A 17149-nucleotide genomic window follows, 5' to 3' on the forward strand; every position below is an offset into this window, starting at 1 on the left:
TTGGAAAATTATCTGCCGGTGAGTAAATCCTAACCCCGCTGAGTAAACTACTCCATAGAGTCACACCGCATGGAGCCTTTAACTTGCCAAAGAAGCAACTCTGCGCAGTTGCTCTGAGCAACCCTGATGGATAAACGGTCGCTTTGTACAGTTAAAAAGCACAACAAAAGAACTTGCATTTCTACAGCGCCTTTCACAACCTCAGGACGTCCCTAAGCGTTTTACAGCCAGTTAAGTACTTTCTGAAGTGTAGTCACTGTTGTAATGTAGGAAACGCGGCAGTCAATTTGTGCACAGCAAGATCCCACAAACAGCAAATGAGGTAAATGACCAGATAATCTGTTTTTAGTGATGTTGGTTGAGGGATAAATATTGGCCCAGGACATCAGGGAGAACTCCCCTACTCATCTTTGAAATAGTGCTGCGGGATCGTTTACGTTCACCTGAGAGGGCAGACGGGGCCTCGGTTTAATGCCTCATCCGAAAGACGGCACCCCGATGGTGCAGCACTCCCTCGGTACTGCACTGGGAGTGTCAGCCTGGTTTATATGCTCAAGTCTCAGGGATGGGACTTGAACCCACGACCTTTCTGACTCAAAGAGGCGAGGTCGCTACCCGCTGAGCCAGGGCTGACGCCTACAACACTGCGGTGTCAATGGTCCTTCTCACGCTGTCTGATTGGTGAAGTTACCCTTCGCCATCCTGGCTCGCATGGGGAGAATGGCCAATTGGGTGGGGCACCGGATGGCAGCCGGTGCCGCTGGGATCACACGCTGGTTCGGAAACACCCAGGGGCAGATTTCCCTCTTCAACACCAGGGTTTGGGCTGGAGAGAATCCCTCATGGTAAAATCAGGCACCAGCTGCTCTCGATGTTCCACCCGTCAAGGCGAGCCGACAGAAAAATCGGGAGCAGCTGGGGCCCGGTTTTGCGACAAAGGTTTCTCCTGCTCCGCCAAGCTCTGACGCGCCAGCTCCGAAGAGGGGGGGGGGGGAAAAAAACCTGCCCCACAATGTCTCGAAGAGCCCACGGGAAATGCTCTTCAGAAAATATAGTTGCTGGTGCCAGTATTTACAGTCAGTCAGTGACACATCGCCTTCTCTGCCTGGTAGGATAAATTTAGGAGGCCGTGTTATCTCTACCACGAATATCTTCCTGATAACAGGGTTTCAGGGTCGATGTGCTCAGGCATTCCTAATATAAGCTGGTAGATACCATCTAGCTGGTTCCAGCCAGATCCACCCCTTGCCAAGCATGCGATGTCACAGGGTGCGGTGCACTGGAACAGCTGCTCCGTTGCATTAACATCTCCTTGGCTCAGGATGGTTGGCTGGGTACTTGTGATCTGTGAGCTTGCATCTATTTATGAGACAAAGCCCTTGCTCTAGCTGGCTGCTCAGAACTTTTTATTGTTATGTTAGTTTTTTTTTCTCCACAAGGCACCGGCCTATAAATTCGGCCGCACAGCGCCTGTTTATCAGGCGCTAACTGGCCTAACAAGACTCCAATATGGCGGGCACATTTCCAGCTTGATGTGCGCCGCCCGCCAAATTGAGAAAGGAAAAAAAAGTAGGCGTCTCTAACCCACGCCTGAAGCAGGTGTTAGGCCCTATGCATACGCAAATAAGAGGCCTAACGCCTGTTTGAGGCCTCCACTGCAAGACTGGTTTTTCCTGAGGCAGCTAGTGCCATCGCACTCAGGGAAACCAAACCTTGGGATTACATTTAATTACCTGAATGTGGAGCCTGGAGGAGCAGAAGTGCTCCTTCCGACCCCCCATCTCCTGCTCGCCGACACTCCCAACCTCCGGCCTCCTCTCCCTCTGCCCGATCTCCTCTCCCAACCCCTGACCTCCTCTCCCTCCCCCCCCCCGGCCTCCTCTTCCTCCCCTCTCCCCCCGATCCTCCCCGCTAACCTCCTCTCCCTCCCCCGACCTAGTCTCCCTCCCTCCCTCCCCCCCCCCCCCCCCCACGACCTCCTCTCCCTCCCCCCCGGCCTCCTCTTCCTCCCCTCTCCCTCCGATCCCCCCCCCAACCCCTGACCTCCTCTCCCTCCCCCCCCCCGGCCTTCTCTTCCTCCCCTCTCCCCCCTGATCCTCCTCCCCTAACATCCTCTCCCTCCCCTGACCTACTCTCCCCCCCCCCCCCCACCGACCTCCTCTCCCTCCCCCCCGGCCTCCTCTTCCTCCCCTCTCCCCCCCCTGATCCTCCCCCCTAACCTCCTCTCCCTCTCTTCTCCCCCAACCTCCGCTCCCTCCCCTGACCTCTCTTCCCCCCCCCCCCCATCACCTCCTCTCCCACCCCCCACCGACCTCCTCTTCCTCCCCTCTCCCCCCGATCCCCCCCCAACCCCTGACCTCCTCTCCCTCCCCCCCCGGCCTCCTCTTCCTCCCCTCTCACCCCCCCCCCCACCCTCCTCTCCCTCCCCCCCCCCCCCGGCCTCCTCTCCCTCTCTCCTCCCCCTCCCCTGATCCTCCCCCCTAACCTCCTCTCCCTCTCTCCTCCCCCTCCCCTGACTTCTCTTCCCCCCCCCCCCCATCACCTCCTCTCCCACCCCCCACCGACCTCCCCTCCCTCCCCCCCGGCCTCCTCTTCCTCCCCTCTCCCCCCGATCCCCCCCCAACCCCTGACCTCCTCTCCCTCCCCCCCCCGGCCTCCTCTTCCTCCCCTCTCACCCCCCCCCACCCTCCTCTCCCTGCCCCGTCCTCCTCTCCCTCCCCCCCCAGCCTCCTCTTCCTCCCCTCTCACCCCCCACCCTCCTCTCCCTGCCCCATCCTCCTCTCCCTCCCCCCCCCCCCCAGCCTCCTCTTCCTCCCCTCTCCCCCCGATCCCCCCCAACCTCCGCTCCCTCCCCTGACCTCCTCTCCCTCCCTCCTCTCCCTCCCTCCTCATTCCCGGACCGACCCACATTTTATTTCCGTTGTGGAAATAAACATGGGGAGAGATGTAAAACGGGCTGCCGACCCGCTGTCACCCATTTTATACCATTGCACAAAGTCAAAATTCTACCCGAACGTGTTATTAAGGCGGGCGGTGTTCTCCAGTGGCTTTGCGTACGGAGAGTTAAGATCACATGTACTCTTCAGGTGAAACAGGGTTAGAGGAACGTGAATAATTGGACCAGGGAGCAGACATAAGTCAGTCCCCATTTTAAAGCCGTGCAATCGGTCCTTATTTTTATATATTTCCATTATAAGTTGCTATATCCAAGGTTTTGGTCACCTGTCCTAATAGCTCCTTCTGTGACTTGGCGAAAAACTTTGTTTGATTACGCTCCTGTGAAAAGCCTTGGGACGGTTTACTACGTTAAAGGCGCTATATAAATTAAATGCAAATTGTTGTTTATAGTCGAAGCTGCTTCATTGAACTTTTCAGGGTGTAATTATGCCCTTCTGCCAGTGGCACAGCAAAGCCTCCAATGTCTTTATAATTACAACATCACTAGTTTCCATTGGCAGATTCCATTATGACACAGCAATTTATAATGGAAAAAGTCGACAGGACATGCTCGCACGCAGATGTAAGCTTTTTAATATAGTGAAGACAATAATTAATTAAGGAAAAATTTGCAGGGCTATGGGGAAAGAGCAGGGGGAGTGGGACTAATTGGATAGAATCATAGAAATTTACGGCACAGAAGGAGGCCATTTGGCCCATCGTGTCTGTGCTGGCCGAAAAAGAGCTATCCAGCCTAATCCCACTTTCCAGCTCTTGGTCCGTAGCCTTGTAGATTACGGCACTTCAAGAGCATATCCAAGTACTTTTTAAATGAGTTGAGGGTTTCTGCCTCTACCACCCTTTCAGGCAGTGAGTTCCAGACCCCCACCACACTCTGGGTGAAAAAATTTCTCCTCAGCTCCCCTCTAATCCTTCTACCAATTACTTTAAATCTACGCCCCCTGGTCACTAACCCCTCTGCTAAGAGAACTAGTTCCTTCCTATCCACTCTATCTGGGCCCCTCATAATTTTATATACCTCAATTAAATCTCCCCTCAGTCTTCACTGTTCCAAAGAAAACAACCCCAGCCTATCCACCCTTTCCTCAGAGCTAAAATTCTCCAGTCCTGGCAACATCCTCGTAAATCTCCTCTGTACCCTCTCTAGTGCAGTCACATCTTTCCTGTAATGCGGTGACCAGAACTGTACGCAGTACTCCAGCTGCGGCCTAACTAGTGTTTTATACAGTTCTAGCATAACCTCCCTGATCTTATATTCTATGCCTTACATAGCTCTTTCAAAGAGCCGGCACATGCACAATGGGCCGAACGGCCTCCCTCTGTGCGGTATCATTCTATGGTTCTATGTCTGTCCGCCCTGGTCTATAACCCAACTTCACCTGAAGATCACACTTGATTGCATGTGTGCAAAGCCAAGGGAAATCAACTCATATTACAAATACATGCATTCTACCCTAGTAACACAGAATGTAGTCTAAAGAACGACTTGGTAAATTCAGTGCTTCTTAAGGTAGCGAAGGGATATTATCTTCACTGTGTGCAGGCAGTGTCAGTGTCAAGCAATCCCTGCTGAGGTACAGCATGGGATCAAAGCAAATAGAGAAGGTTTGGCCCTTGGTGTAACTCATCTTTTACCTGACCTGGGAATGCTTGACACTGCACGGTTCTGGAAGGTTTTTTCTCCCCCCCCCCCCCCCTAGTTTTCTCCTCTCTCTGCTGCTTTCCTGAAGGCACTGACCCTTGTCGAGGTTCGGGGTACGGCTTTATGGGCGTTGGTAGCCCACCCGGTGTCTCATCTAAGTGGCCATTCTTCACATGGGGAGTGTTGGCAGGTTGCTTGCAGATGGGGCGCAGGCATCACATTGAGGCTGGTCCCATCTCAACAAACACACACACACACACAGACACACACACAGACACACACACAGACACACACACAGACACACACACAGACACACACACACACACACACACACACACAGACACACACACACACAGACACACACACAGACACACACACGAGCTTTCCAGCAGGAGTCACTGGATAACGATGATGAGAAGAAACCCTGGCTTAGTCCCTCTTATCCAACCCAGATGTGCTGATGTCAGCAGTACCCTCCCTAGCTCTGCCCGGTTGAGTTCAGCTAATTCAGCACACAGACCATGCACCTTCCTACTCTGTGGCTTTAGTACAACACTTAGCCACTAGACCATAAGTGGAGCTTCAAAAGGTGATTGATGCAGTTTCTCGATAACAGGGCAGTGCACCTGAGCTCGAACAGAGAGCTGGAGCACCGGTTTGCACCTTTGGCCCATCATACATTGAGTGCCCTACCTCAGCCGCGTTGCCATTGGGACGCATCAAGTGAAGGCCACAGGGAGGGGATAATTGGAAATAGATTTATCCCCAGAGCCATTCAGTCCCTCCTTTTTCGCTCAGCAGCAGAGCAACAAAGGGTTTGAGAGCAGAGTGCCCACTGACCCTCCAAGTTGGAGATGACAGTGTGGGAAGATGGTGGAGGAACCACGGTGTTGGGGAGATGGGGCTGCTTGGTGGCTCGTAATAAATAGCTCGTACCCTCAATATCGGTAGTGAAAGGAGAGAGGTCCCAGCTATTTGTAGATATCTGCTAAACACGCAAAGCCAACATCAGCCTGAAGCAGAGATAGGGATAGTGTATCTATGTGACATTCTGAAACACAGTAAATATTCCTCTGCATTCCTTTGTGGTGTGTTGACTGCTTGGAAGGGAGTGTCACCCGCAGGACTCCTTTATAAAAGTTATAGGGCGGGACAGAGCAACGAGTGGCAGATTTGTGGTTCAAATCCTACTTCTGGCATTCTCACCCCCCAATTTTCCACCCTTTATCCCTCCCGTCTGCTGACGGTGCTGAATCTTTCGTTCCATGTTCAGCAGCAGCCCTCTGCTATCTCTAAGAAGATGACGGGCAGCTGGTCTATCGAGCCAACCCCGCACTCATAATGGCTGGAGCATCGCGACTGGACACCTCCGACCGACTGACCCTCCCCTCGTCTCCCCAGCCATGTAATCTCCGGGGAGAGGCAAAAAAAAACACAAAGAAAAAGCCAGAATCAAATGCAAAATACCGCGGATGCTGGAAATCTGAAATAAAAACAGAAAATGCTGGAATTACTCAGCAGGTCAGGCAGCATCTGTGGAGAAAGAAAGAGAATTAAGGTTTCAGCTCCATGACCTTTCATCAGAGCTGATAAAAGGTCATCGACTTGAAACGTTAACTCTGTTTCTCTCTCCACAGATGCTGCCTGACCTGCTGAGTGTTTCCAGCATTTTCTGTTTTTATTCGCAGAAAAACCCAGGGCCAATAAGGGAAAAGAAAACCCTGGGAAATTCCTCTCCGACCCCCCCTCAGGCGATCGAAACCAGTCCAGGAGATCACACGGGCCGTGTGTTAGCTATAAAACCACTTACCTTCTATATGATGCGGTCTCTGCCACGGTCAGAAACCGGTCCAGCTCCCTCTTGAAGGCAGAGTGTCAGCACCCAGCACTCCAGCCAGCAACTCATTCCCCCCTCTGGGATAAGATGAACCCCCCTTAACATCTAGCCTATTCCTACTTTTGTGTAGTTAAACATTTCACACCTGGTCCTCCCCAATCTGTCAAACTGAAATAATTTACCGACAGGCACGTCATCCAGCCCTTTCATTATTTTATAAACCTCTATCAAGTCGTCTCTAAGCCTATGCTGCTCGAGAGTAAATAGACCATCTCATCATATTCTTCATGTGTCAGCCTACGTATAGTGAGCACCTTTTACCAGCTCTGATGAAACGTCATGGAGCTGAAACCTTAATTCTCTTTCTCTTTCCACAGATGCTGCCTGACCTGCTGAGTAATTCCAGCATTTTCTGTTTTTATTTCAGATTTCCAGCATTTTGCTTTTGATTCTGGCTTTTTCTTTGGGCTATTTGACTGTGGAGAGCATCACAGCCAAGCCTGATCTTGTCCTTACACGCTTTTCCAGCAAGGAGTCACTAAATAGTTAATGGGGAGTGGGAACCCTGGCTGGAGTTTTCCCTCCCTAACCTGTGGGCACTGACGCCAATTGTGTTGCCCCATCCAATGTCCCAATTCAGGTCATTTAACTCAGGGATGTCCAACCTATTACGGCAGTGATACCACAACTAGTGAGTGGGGCATGTGTGGTTAAATGAGTCAGGCAGACTAAACACCAGGGGCAACTCCCAAACCATTTTGCATTTCTCTTAGTCGTGGAACTCACCATTTTCATCCAACAAGATTGTTATAACAGAGACTATATATTCGAGGGCACTAGGAATAGAGAAATGTAAAATTGAGTGACTTGCAAAAGAAACTAACTGAAACTAGGGGGCATAGTCTCAGGATAAGGGGTCGGCCATTTAAGACTGAGCTGAGGAGGAATTTCTTCACGCAGAGGGTTGAGTATCTTTGGAATTCTCTGCCCCAGAGGGCTGTGGATGCTGAGTCGTTGAGTATCTTCAAGGTTGAGATAGATAGATCTTTGGACTCTAGGGGAACCAAGGGATATGGGGATCGGGCGGGAAAGCGGAGTTGAGGTCGACGATCAGCCATGATCTTATTGACCGGCGGAGCAGGCTCGAGGGGCCGTATGGCCTACTCCTGCTCCTATTTCTTATGTTCTAAAAGGGGAGACAGAGCTGATGACACTGCTAGTTTGAGCTCCTAGGCCGCCTTCCCCGCCAGGGCTCTCTCTGAGGGTCAAAAGTCAAAGGAAAGAAAGAATTTGCACCTTTCACATCCTCCGGATGTCCCAAAGCGCTTCACAGTCAGTAAATTACTTTTGAAGTGTAGTCACTGTTGTGTTGGCAAACACAGGACCTAATGTGTGTACAGCAAGGACCCACAAACAGCAAATGAGATGGACCAGATAATCTAGTTTTTGACGGTGTTAGTTGATGGATGAATCTTGGCCGGGACACCGAGGGCGGGGGGGGAACTTCCTGCTCTTTACCTAATGCCATGGGATGTCTGAACACGCAGGCAGGGCCTCGGTTTAGTGTCTCAAACTAGATTATGTGCTCAGACCCAGGAGTGGGGCTTGCACCTACAATCTTCGAACTCAGAGGGAAGAGGACTCCACTCAACGTACAACACTTTCTACTTTGGAGTACAGTCTTGTCACAATTTACCTTCTGTTACAGTCAAACCTGATCATTCCTCATGTGAAGCAGATGCTGAACCCAGCTTTTAAAAAAAAACTAACCTGCGACAATAAAAACATTGGTTTATTTCCCATGTAAGGAAATATGAATCACCTGGTAGCCCTTGTCAAATTGTCCCATCTCTAAACCAACCACAGTCACTGCTGACTCTGCTGCTTGCTGTCTGCATGGACCATACGGTTTGAATTGTGCTGTCTTTAATTGTCTGGCACCATGTCCCTCCTCCCAATTACCCCACTCCCCCCTGCTCTTTCCCCATAGTCCTGCAATTTTTTTCCTTTTCAAGTATTCATCCAATTCCCTTTTGAAAGTTACTATTGAATCTGCTTCCACCGCCCTTTCAGGCAGCGCGTTCCAGATCATAACAACTCGCTGTGTTAAAAAAAAATTCTCCTCCTCTCCCCCTCTGGTTCTTTTGCAAATCACCTTAAATGGTTACCGACCCTCCTGCCAGTGGAAACAGCTTCTCCTTATGGGCCGTGCTGAGGACATCGTAAGGTGCTTTATAAAGTTTATTTTTCTTTCTAATCTGTCAGGGGAGTCACTTGTGGATCTGTTCCAGTTCCAGGATTGTACTTTTTTAAATCCAGGGGAGAACTGTACAATAAATTGTGAACACTCTCCAAGTTGAACTCACACCCACCCATAGGATAATTACTGGCCGTGTTTGTTCACACTTTGGGAATAGAATAATAAATTGGGGGCCCTCTCTGAAACACACCCATGTTAAATTACAAAGTTATTTTTAGCTCAGGTTGTCAGTGCCTCGAGAATGCAATCTAATTCCACACTTCATACACACAGGCCCGTGGAAGGAATTGTTGTTATTCATTCTCGGGATGTGGGCGTCGCTGGTCAGGCCGGCATTTATTGCCCATCTCTATTTGCCCCTTGAGAAGTTGGTGGTGAGCTGCCTTCTTGAACCGCTGCAGTCCGTGTGGTGAAGGTTCTCCCACAGTGCTTTTAGGTAGGGAGTTCCGGGATTTTGACCCAGCGACAATGAAGGAACGGCCGATATATTTCCAAGTCAGGATGGGGTGTGACTTGGAGGTGGTGTTGTTCCCATGCACCTGCTGCCCTTGTCCTTCTAGATGGTGGAGGTCGCGGGTTTGGGAGTTGCTGTCGAAGAAGCCTTGGCGAGTTGCTGCAGTGCATCTTATGGATGGTACACACTGCAGCCACGGTGCGCCGGTGGTGGAGGGAGTGAATGTTTAAAGAATTGAAGCTTTGGACTCCTCTGAGTCGACAAAAGCACCTTAGTTTCGTTAAATTTCCAAGCTGATGCTCCCACTCCCTCGATGACTCAATAAATGCACTTGCTTAGTGAGGAGCAGAGCCATATAAACCAAAGGTTGCCACAGATGGGGCAACAGTAGTGGGACTACAATTGACCTCAGTGTCCTGGATTGGGTTGGGAGGAAAAAACAATCAGCCAGGACTCCCACCTCTGATCAGAATCCAGCGACTCCCACTGGGAAGTGCGAGTATGTAGATGCCGGGTGAGGAAAGGATTGGTTGTGATGCCTTCTACAGTCGAATGGCCTGCCAACGCTCATATGTGGAAGCGGGTGGCTGCTGGCACCTAAGGAACAATTTATAGCAACTCTCCAGTTTCAGTCTGCTCCAAGTAAAAACGGCACCAGCTTCCACCCACTCTGACCAGCAACCACCCACCTTATCCCCAGCCAGTTCCACTACCGACTCTTAGCTCCGTTAACCGACCACATCTGCAAACCGCCCACCTCCCACCTATTTCAGACAACGACACTTCCATCTCCATCTAACCCATCTCCAGCCTCCACTTACTCTGTGAGTTCGAGCCCCACTCCAGAGACTTGAGCACAAGATCCAGGCTGACAATCCCGGTGCAATACTGAAGGAGTGCTGCACTGTCGGAGGTGCCGTCATTCAGATGAATGTCAGGTGGATGTAAAAGATCCCACGGCCACTATTTCGAAGAAGAGCGGGGGAGTTCTCCTGGTGTCCTGGCCAATATTTATCCCTCAACCAATATCGCTACAGCAGGTGAGCTGGTAATTATCTCATTGCTGTGTGTGGGATCTTGCTGTGCACAAATTGGCTGCTGCATTTCCCACATTACAACAGTGACTACATTGTCTGTAGAACTCTTTGGGATGTTCTGAGATCGTGAAAGGCTCCATATAAATGCAAATCTTTCTTTCTTTATGAAGCTAACCAAACCTCTTGTGTTACATCCTTAGAAGCACTAGGTACACACCATGCTATAAGTGGGAATATATCTATTAAATTTGAACACTGTATATAATCACTGATTATGTGGCAATTAAGTGGAGATTGGAGAGGTTCCCTTCCTGCATTGCTCCAGTGTGCATCCTGTCAGGTGGACTGACTGACGAGTAACAGCTTTCTGATGGAGGAGGGCACCATGCATGGGACAAAGTCGGAAACTCTGACCTTGTAAGCATTTCTCACACGACAATTCCCTTTTTTAGCCCTCTCCGAGAAGAAAGTTGATGAGAGAGAAAGGGTGCGGGAGAGAGAGAGAAGCCAGAAGATTGTGGTGCCATGTCTCTGAAGTACAGCGATGCCTCTGGGGCAGAAGCAACCAGCAACAGTTTCTGGATGGTGAGTCTCCCAGGTTCAGAAGTTATCTTAAAGGGATATGACTTGTGTTTAGTACATACAACACTCCTCTGATATCTAGCTCTGAGGGATGATTCAGGTTTATCATTTCATCGAGACAGTAAAAAAAAAGTCTCCAAATAGCCAAGTAGGAAAAAGGCACAGGCTAGAGTCATACAGACCAGAAGGTCCCAGGTTTGGCCCAGGTCTGACCTTAACCAGGGTGGTGGTTGGGACACTATAATTGGCCTCAGCTAAGGGGGAGCAAGCACCAACTCGGGTTCCTGAATGCTAGCGAATGGCTTCTCCTGGAAAGTATGCACTTGGGGTGAGGACTTTTGGGCTCGAGATTACTGAGAGCTGGATTGAGACCAACTGAACGCAATTCACTGAAGAGCCCTGAGCACCTTTGCTGAGAGGAAAATTTCATTGCCTCTGCCTGGGCTGGATACGAACTCAAACCCCAAGGGCCTCTGTTAGAACTAAGTGCATATCCAATGTAATCATGGTCAGGAGATCTTCACCATCTGGCCTGGATATTTTCCATTATATTGACCAATCCATTCAAACCATTCCATCGAATGCAAGTCAATGGAAGAGTAAATTGGGGGGGGGTGTAGAGCAGGCTGCCGATTCGCTATCACCCGTTTTTCCACCCGGCAACAAAAGTTAAAACTCCCCCCATAGGATGTTACAGCACATGAATCGGCCATTCGGCCCATCAAATCTGCTCTGATGTTTTTCTCTACATGAGCCACTTGGTCTAATCCCACTCACCTGCTCACTCCCCAAACACTTTAATATCCCTCTTTATTCACCAAACATCTAATTCCCTTCTGGTTTGTGCCAGAGAATTCCACATTCTAACCACGCTCTGCGCAAAGAATTTTTTTCAAACCTCTTTTTGTGATTCTCCTGAACTTGTCAAAGCGATAAGAGTTAGGAATGAACCACTGCCCAATGTCCTCCTTCTTTACGAGGAAGGAACGAACCCCTGTTGTTTTCCCCAGTGATCCAATGCTCATTATCTGAGGAATCGCAGCCGTGAACTCGCTGGTCAATTGCAGAGTGTTGGCGCGTCAAACCCATTGCAGCGGCCGTCTGGCCAGATGCAAACCCAGACAACGACAACAACTTGCATTTATATAGCGCCTTTGGCGTCCCGAGGAGCTTCACGGGAGCGTAATCAGGCAAAAATTGACACCGAGCCAAAGAAGGAGATAAAAGCTCGGTCAAAGAGGTAGGTTTTAAGCCGAGTCTTAAAGGAGGAGAGAGGCAGAGAGGTTTAGGGAGGGAATTCCAGAGCTTAGGGCCTAGACGGCTGAAGGCACGGCCGCCAATGGTGGGGCGAACGAAGTGGGGGGATGCACCATAGGCCAGAGTTGGAGGAGCGCAGAGATCTCAGAGGGCTGTAGGGCTGGGGGAGGTTACAGAGATAGGGAGGGGCGAGGCCATGGAGGGATTTGAACGCGAGGATGAGAATTTTAAAATCAAGGCATTGGTGGATTGAGAGCCAATGTAGGTCAGCGAGCACAGGAGGGGGTGATGGGTCCAGTTAGCAATATTGAACTACCACAAACATTTCTAGGAATACCTGTGAATCATAACTGAATTACGTTTCAACAATACTTCGTTTCCCTCTTCCCAGCCAGATAAATATAAAAGCACAACAAAACGTACGGACGATGGGTATAAAGTCTGCAATGATATAATCATGTGTTTCCAAGAGAGAGCAAAGATCGAGAAACAGTACGCCTTGCAGATATCAGCGTGGTCACGGAAATGGAAGCCACTGGTCGAAGCAAGTGAGTACGCCCATAAGGGACGCACGAACGCAGTTCACAGAGGGTGAATGATGGAGGCACAGGCCATAGCGCTACACAGCATCTTTCTATCCGCTGCCTTGTAGTGCCACATGTCCTTCTTAGCCAAGCCCGGGATGAATCAAACGAATTACATAGAACTACATAGAATCTACAGCACAGAAACAGGCCATTCGGCCCAACTGGTCCATACTGGCGTTTATGCTCCACACGAACCTCCTCCTACCCCACTTCGTCCAACCCCATCAGCACATCCTTCTAAGCTTGACTCCCTGAGCCTGGGCCAAATGGGGCGTGGTGGGGGGGAAGGGAAGGGGGGGGGAAATTCACAGAGTAATTTGATCTCTTCTATATAACGAAGAAACCTATGTTGTAATTATGTGGAATGCGCTGCCTGAAAGGGCAGATTTAATAGTAACTTTCAAAAGGGAATTGGATAAATACTTGAAGGGGGAGAATTTGCAGGTCTATGGGGAAATGGCAGGGGAGTGGGACTATTTGGATAGCTCTTTCAAAGAGCCGGCACAGGCATGATGGGCCGAATGGCCTCCTTCTGTGCTGTAAGATTCTATGATTCTAGACGAAGGGTCAAGGGTAGGCCAGGAGCTGTCCAAGCTCTTTGTTAATATGGGCTGATAGATGCATTCCAGCAGAGCGGGGGGCTCAGATAGAAAGCTTAAATTCTTGCCCCCTTTTCATTTGCAGATATCTCGAGTTGCTGATACCAACTGATCTCGTTGTTCTGATTTAGGATTTATCCACCAATGAGGCAACAGTGCTAAATATAGCCCTTATCAAATCCTCCAGGCCCCCAAAAAATTCAAACAGGACAAACCAGCGAGTAAGAAATCCAAGCAACAGGACTGGGTTGCCCGGGAAGTTAACGATCAGATATCGGCAAGCTTGAGTTTTAAAAGCCTGAAATTTGCAGGAGGAAGGAGAATCAGAGTGAGGTGAAACCTTCCACAGTTTCAAGGCTTTGAGAAAGAATAAGTCAAGAATAGGAGGTGATGTTGATGAAAGTTTGATTTCAACACAATGGGGACGCAGGAAGGAGGAGCAGAAGAAAGAACCTGCATTTATATAGCGCCTTTCATGACCTCGGCCCAAAGCTCTTTACAATCAATGAAGTACTTTTTGAAGTGTAGTCACTGTTGTAATGTAGGAAACGCAGCAGCCAATTTGCGCTCAGCAAGATCCCACAAACAGCAATGTGATAAATGATCAGAAAATCTGTTTTAGTGATGTTGGTCGGGAATATAAATGTTGGCCAGGACACCAGGGAGAACACCCCTGCTCTTCTTCGAAGAGCGCCATGGGATCTTTTACGTCCGCCTGAGAGGGCAGACAAGGCTTGAGTTTAATGTCTCATCCGAAAGACGGCACCTCCGACTCTGCAGCACTCCCTCGGTACTCGGCACAGAAGTGCCAGACTAGGTTGTAGACTGGTGCTCAAGTCTCCAGAGTGGGGCTTGAACCCACTGCCTTCTAACTCAGAGGCGAGAGTGCTACCACTCAGTCAAAGCTGACAAGCATGTGGGGCAGTGTATCTAGAGCTTAGCAGGAGGAAGAGGGGAAAGTTTGGAGCAGCACTGACCATAGTGGTGTTGGTAGAGAGATACAGGAAGAGAGATACAAGAGGTTAAGGCTGGAGGGGAGAGATGACTCACTATCAGATGACGAGCTTTTTTCTTGTCTCGTGTCCAGGAGTTTGAGAATTGTGTTAGAAGAGCCTCCTCAGATTTGGGAGCTGTCTTGGATGGGCTTGGACTTTAAAGAGGGTTGTTGAGTAGAAAGGAAATCTTTGGCATGAAACAGGAAACCAAGCTTCTTAGAAATGGAGGGGATGTGAGAGTTCCGATGGAGATCAGGGGAGGTAGCCAGGCCAAGAATATTGGATTGGTGCGTTTGTGCTGTCTATTTTTCCACCAATGCTAGCTGTCACCATCAAGTTCTATAAATACAACGACTGTGCCCTACAATGGAAACCTGTTCTGAGTAATAGGTCAGAACAGACAAGAGGAGTAAATATCCGTGGGGGTTCTCATAGGGACAGGAGGAGGCCATTCAGCCCCTTCGAGCCTGTTCTGCCATTCAATCAGATCATGGCTGATCTGTACTTTAACTCCATTAACCCGCCTTTGTTCCATATCCCTCGATACCCTTACCCAACAAAAATCTATCGATCTCAGTCTTGAAAACTCCAATTGTCCCCCAGCATCCACAGCCTTTTGGAGGAGAGAATTCCAGATTTCCACTACCCTTTATGTGAAAAAGTGCTTCCTGATTTCACTCCCAAATGACTTAGCTCTAATTTTATGATTGCGCCTCCTTGTTCTGCATTCCTTATGGAATTAGTTTCTCATTATGTACCCTAACAAATCCTTTAATCATCTTAAACACTTCAACTGTATCACCCCTCAACCATCTAAACTCAAGGGAATACAAGCCAGGTTTAAGCAACCTGGCCTCATAAGTTAACCCTTTAAGTCCTGGCATTCTGGTGAATCTGTGCTGTAATCTTTCCAAGACCAATATATCCTTCCTGAGGTTCGGTGCCCAAAACTGAACGCAGTACTTTAGATGGGGTCTGACTCTGTACAACTGAAGCATCATTTCCTCACTTTTGCATTCCAACCTGCTTGAGATAAAGGCCAACATTCCAATAGCCTTTTTCATTGCTCTTTGCACCTGTGCCTAGGTTTTAGTGATTTGTGTACATGGACTCCCAAATCCCTTTGCTCCTCCACAGCTCCTAGTCTCTCGCCACTAAGAAAATATTCCGATTTGTCTTTCTTGGGTCCAAAGTAGATGGCTTCACACTACGCCACAATGAACTCCATCTGCAATAGTTTTGCCCACTCACTTAGTCTGTCTACGTTCCTTTGTAACTACCTGCTCCCATTTGCACTATTTACTGTGCCTACTAATGTAGCGTTATTTGCACACTTGGATATACGACTCTCTATTCCTTCATCCAAGTCATTAATATACATGGTGAAAAGCTGAGGGCATTGGGAGATACCATTTGTCTGGAATTGCCTCCCTACCTCTCTCTCCTCCTTTAAGACGCTCCTTAAAACCTACCTTTTTGACCAAGCTTTTGGTCACCTGTCCTAATATCTCCTTACGTGGCTCGTCATCAAATCGCCTTGGGACATTTCACTACGTTATAGGCGCTATATAAATGCAAGTTGTTGTTGTCACATCCCACCAATCATAGAACGATACCTTTATCCCTAGTCTCTGTCTACTACCTTCCAACCAATTATCGACCCATGTCACAAAGTAAACTCCAATTCTGTACGCTTTTATTGCTGCTAATAATCTCTTGTGTGGAACCTTATCAAATGCCTTCTGGACAACTATAGTCATTCCCATATCCACCTTGTTAATGACCTCCTCAAAAAATGCAACCAGGTTAGTCAGACATATCCCGTTTTTTCAGGGGCTTCCGGCTCTTCCGCCGAAGTTAAGATCGGGAGAACCCCCGCAGTGCCGTCTTTCGGATGAGATGTTAAACCGAGACCTCGTCTGCCCTCTCAGGTGGACGTAAAAGAGCCCACGGCCACTATTTGAAAAAAGCAGGGGAATTCTCCCCAGCGTCCTGGCCAGTATTTATCCCTCAACCAACATCACTAAAACTGAATGTCTGGTCATTATCACCTTGCTGTTTGTGGGACCTTGCTGTGCACAAATTGGCATTTCCTACATTACAACAGTGACTACACTTCAAAAAATGTACCTCATTAGCTGTAAAACGCTTTGCAATGTCTGGAGGTGCTACATAGATGCAAGTCTTTATTTCATTTACAGCTATAATAGAGCTGATTTTTTTAGTACTGACCCTGTCCATACCAGGACTGACAGTCCCAGTTCTAACTGTGTGGAGCAGGGCCAGTTCTGACTGCATTTGTAACTGGACTGATTATTCCCTTAATGACTGTATCTGTAAGAAGACTGACTGTACATTTAATGACCGACTCTGTAAAAGGACTGTATCAGAGTTTGAAGCAGAACTAATTATATAGGAAGTATACCCAGTCTGTCTATCGTACTCACCAGGTCCTATGTACGGTACTCTGTTGAAGGCGTGGCACGCCTTCCTTACCTCCGCAGACCGCCTGAGCGAACTCCACGTGGAGATCCAGAAATCCCTAGTGACGGAGGACGCAGACAAGATTCGCAACTGGCAGAAGGAGATGTACCACAAAAAATTCTTTGGGGGCTTCAAGGAGACACATGAGGTGAAGGTTGGATTCCGGAAAGCACAGAAACCCTGGACAAAGAAACTGAAAAAAGTACGTTATCGCCAGTTAATTGAGATTATAATGGGGATGCGGTTCGCGCACTATATAATGGGCGTGTGGCGTGTGCACTATATAATGGGCGTGTGGTGTGCGCACTATATAATGGGCGTGTGGCGTGCGCACTATATAATGGGCGTGTGGTGTGCGCACTATATAATGGGCGTGTGGCGTGCGCACTATATAATGGGAGTGTGGTGTGCGCATTATATAATGGGCGTGTGGTGTGCGCATTATATAATGGGAGTG

The 17149-nt window shown here is 49.0% G+C and overlaps 1 protein-coding gene across 2 annotated transcripts in view; it reads left to right on the forward strand.

Annotated features, from left to right (window-relative positions):
• The window catches only part of si:ch211-51c14.1 (protein kinase C and casein kinase substrate in neurons protein 1), a 47538-nt gene that overhangs the window by 16647 nt on the left and 13742 nt on the right, over positions 1-17149 (forward strand). For both annotated transcript variants that reach the window (XM_067974501.1, XM_067974502.1), the window contains exons 2-4: positions 10641-10773; positions 12419-12575; positions 16659-16894. In XM_067974501.1, coding sequence (XP_067830602.1) covers positions 10714-10773; positions 12419-12575; positions 16659-16894 — 453 coding nt within the window. In that variant the 5' untranslated portion in view covers positions 10641-10713. The remainder of the gene's footprint in view (positions 1-10640; positions 10774-12418; positions 12576-16658; positions 16895-17149) is intronic.

Source organism: Heptranchias perlo, chromosome 40, assembly GCF_035084215.1.
Source record: "Heptranchias perlo isolate sHepPer1 chromosome 40, sHepPer1.hap1, whole genome shotgun sequence".
Lineage (NCBI taxonomy): Eukaryota > Metazoa > Chordata > Chondrichthyes > Hexanchiformes > Hexanchidae > Heptranchias > Heptranchias perlo.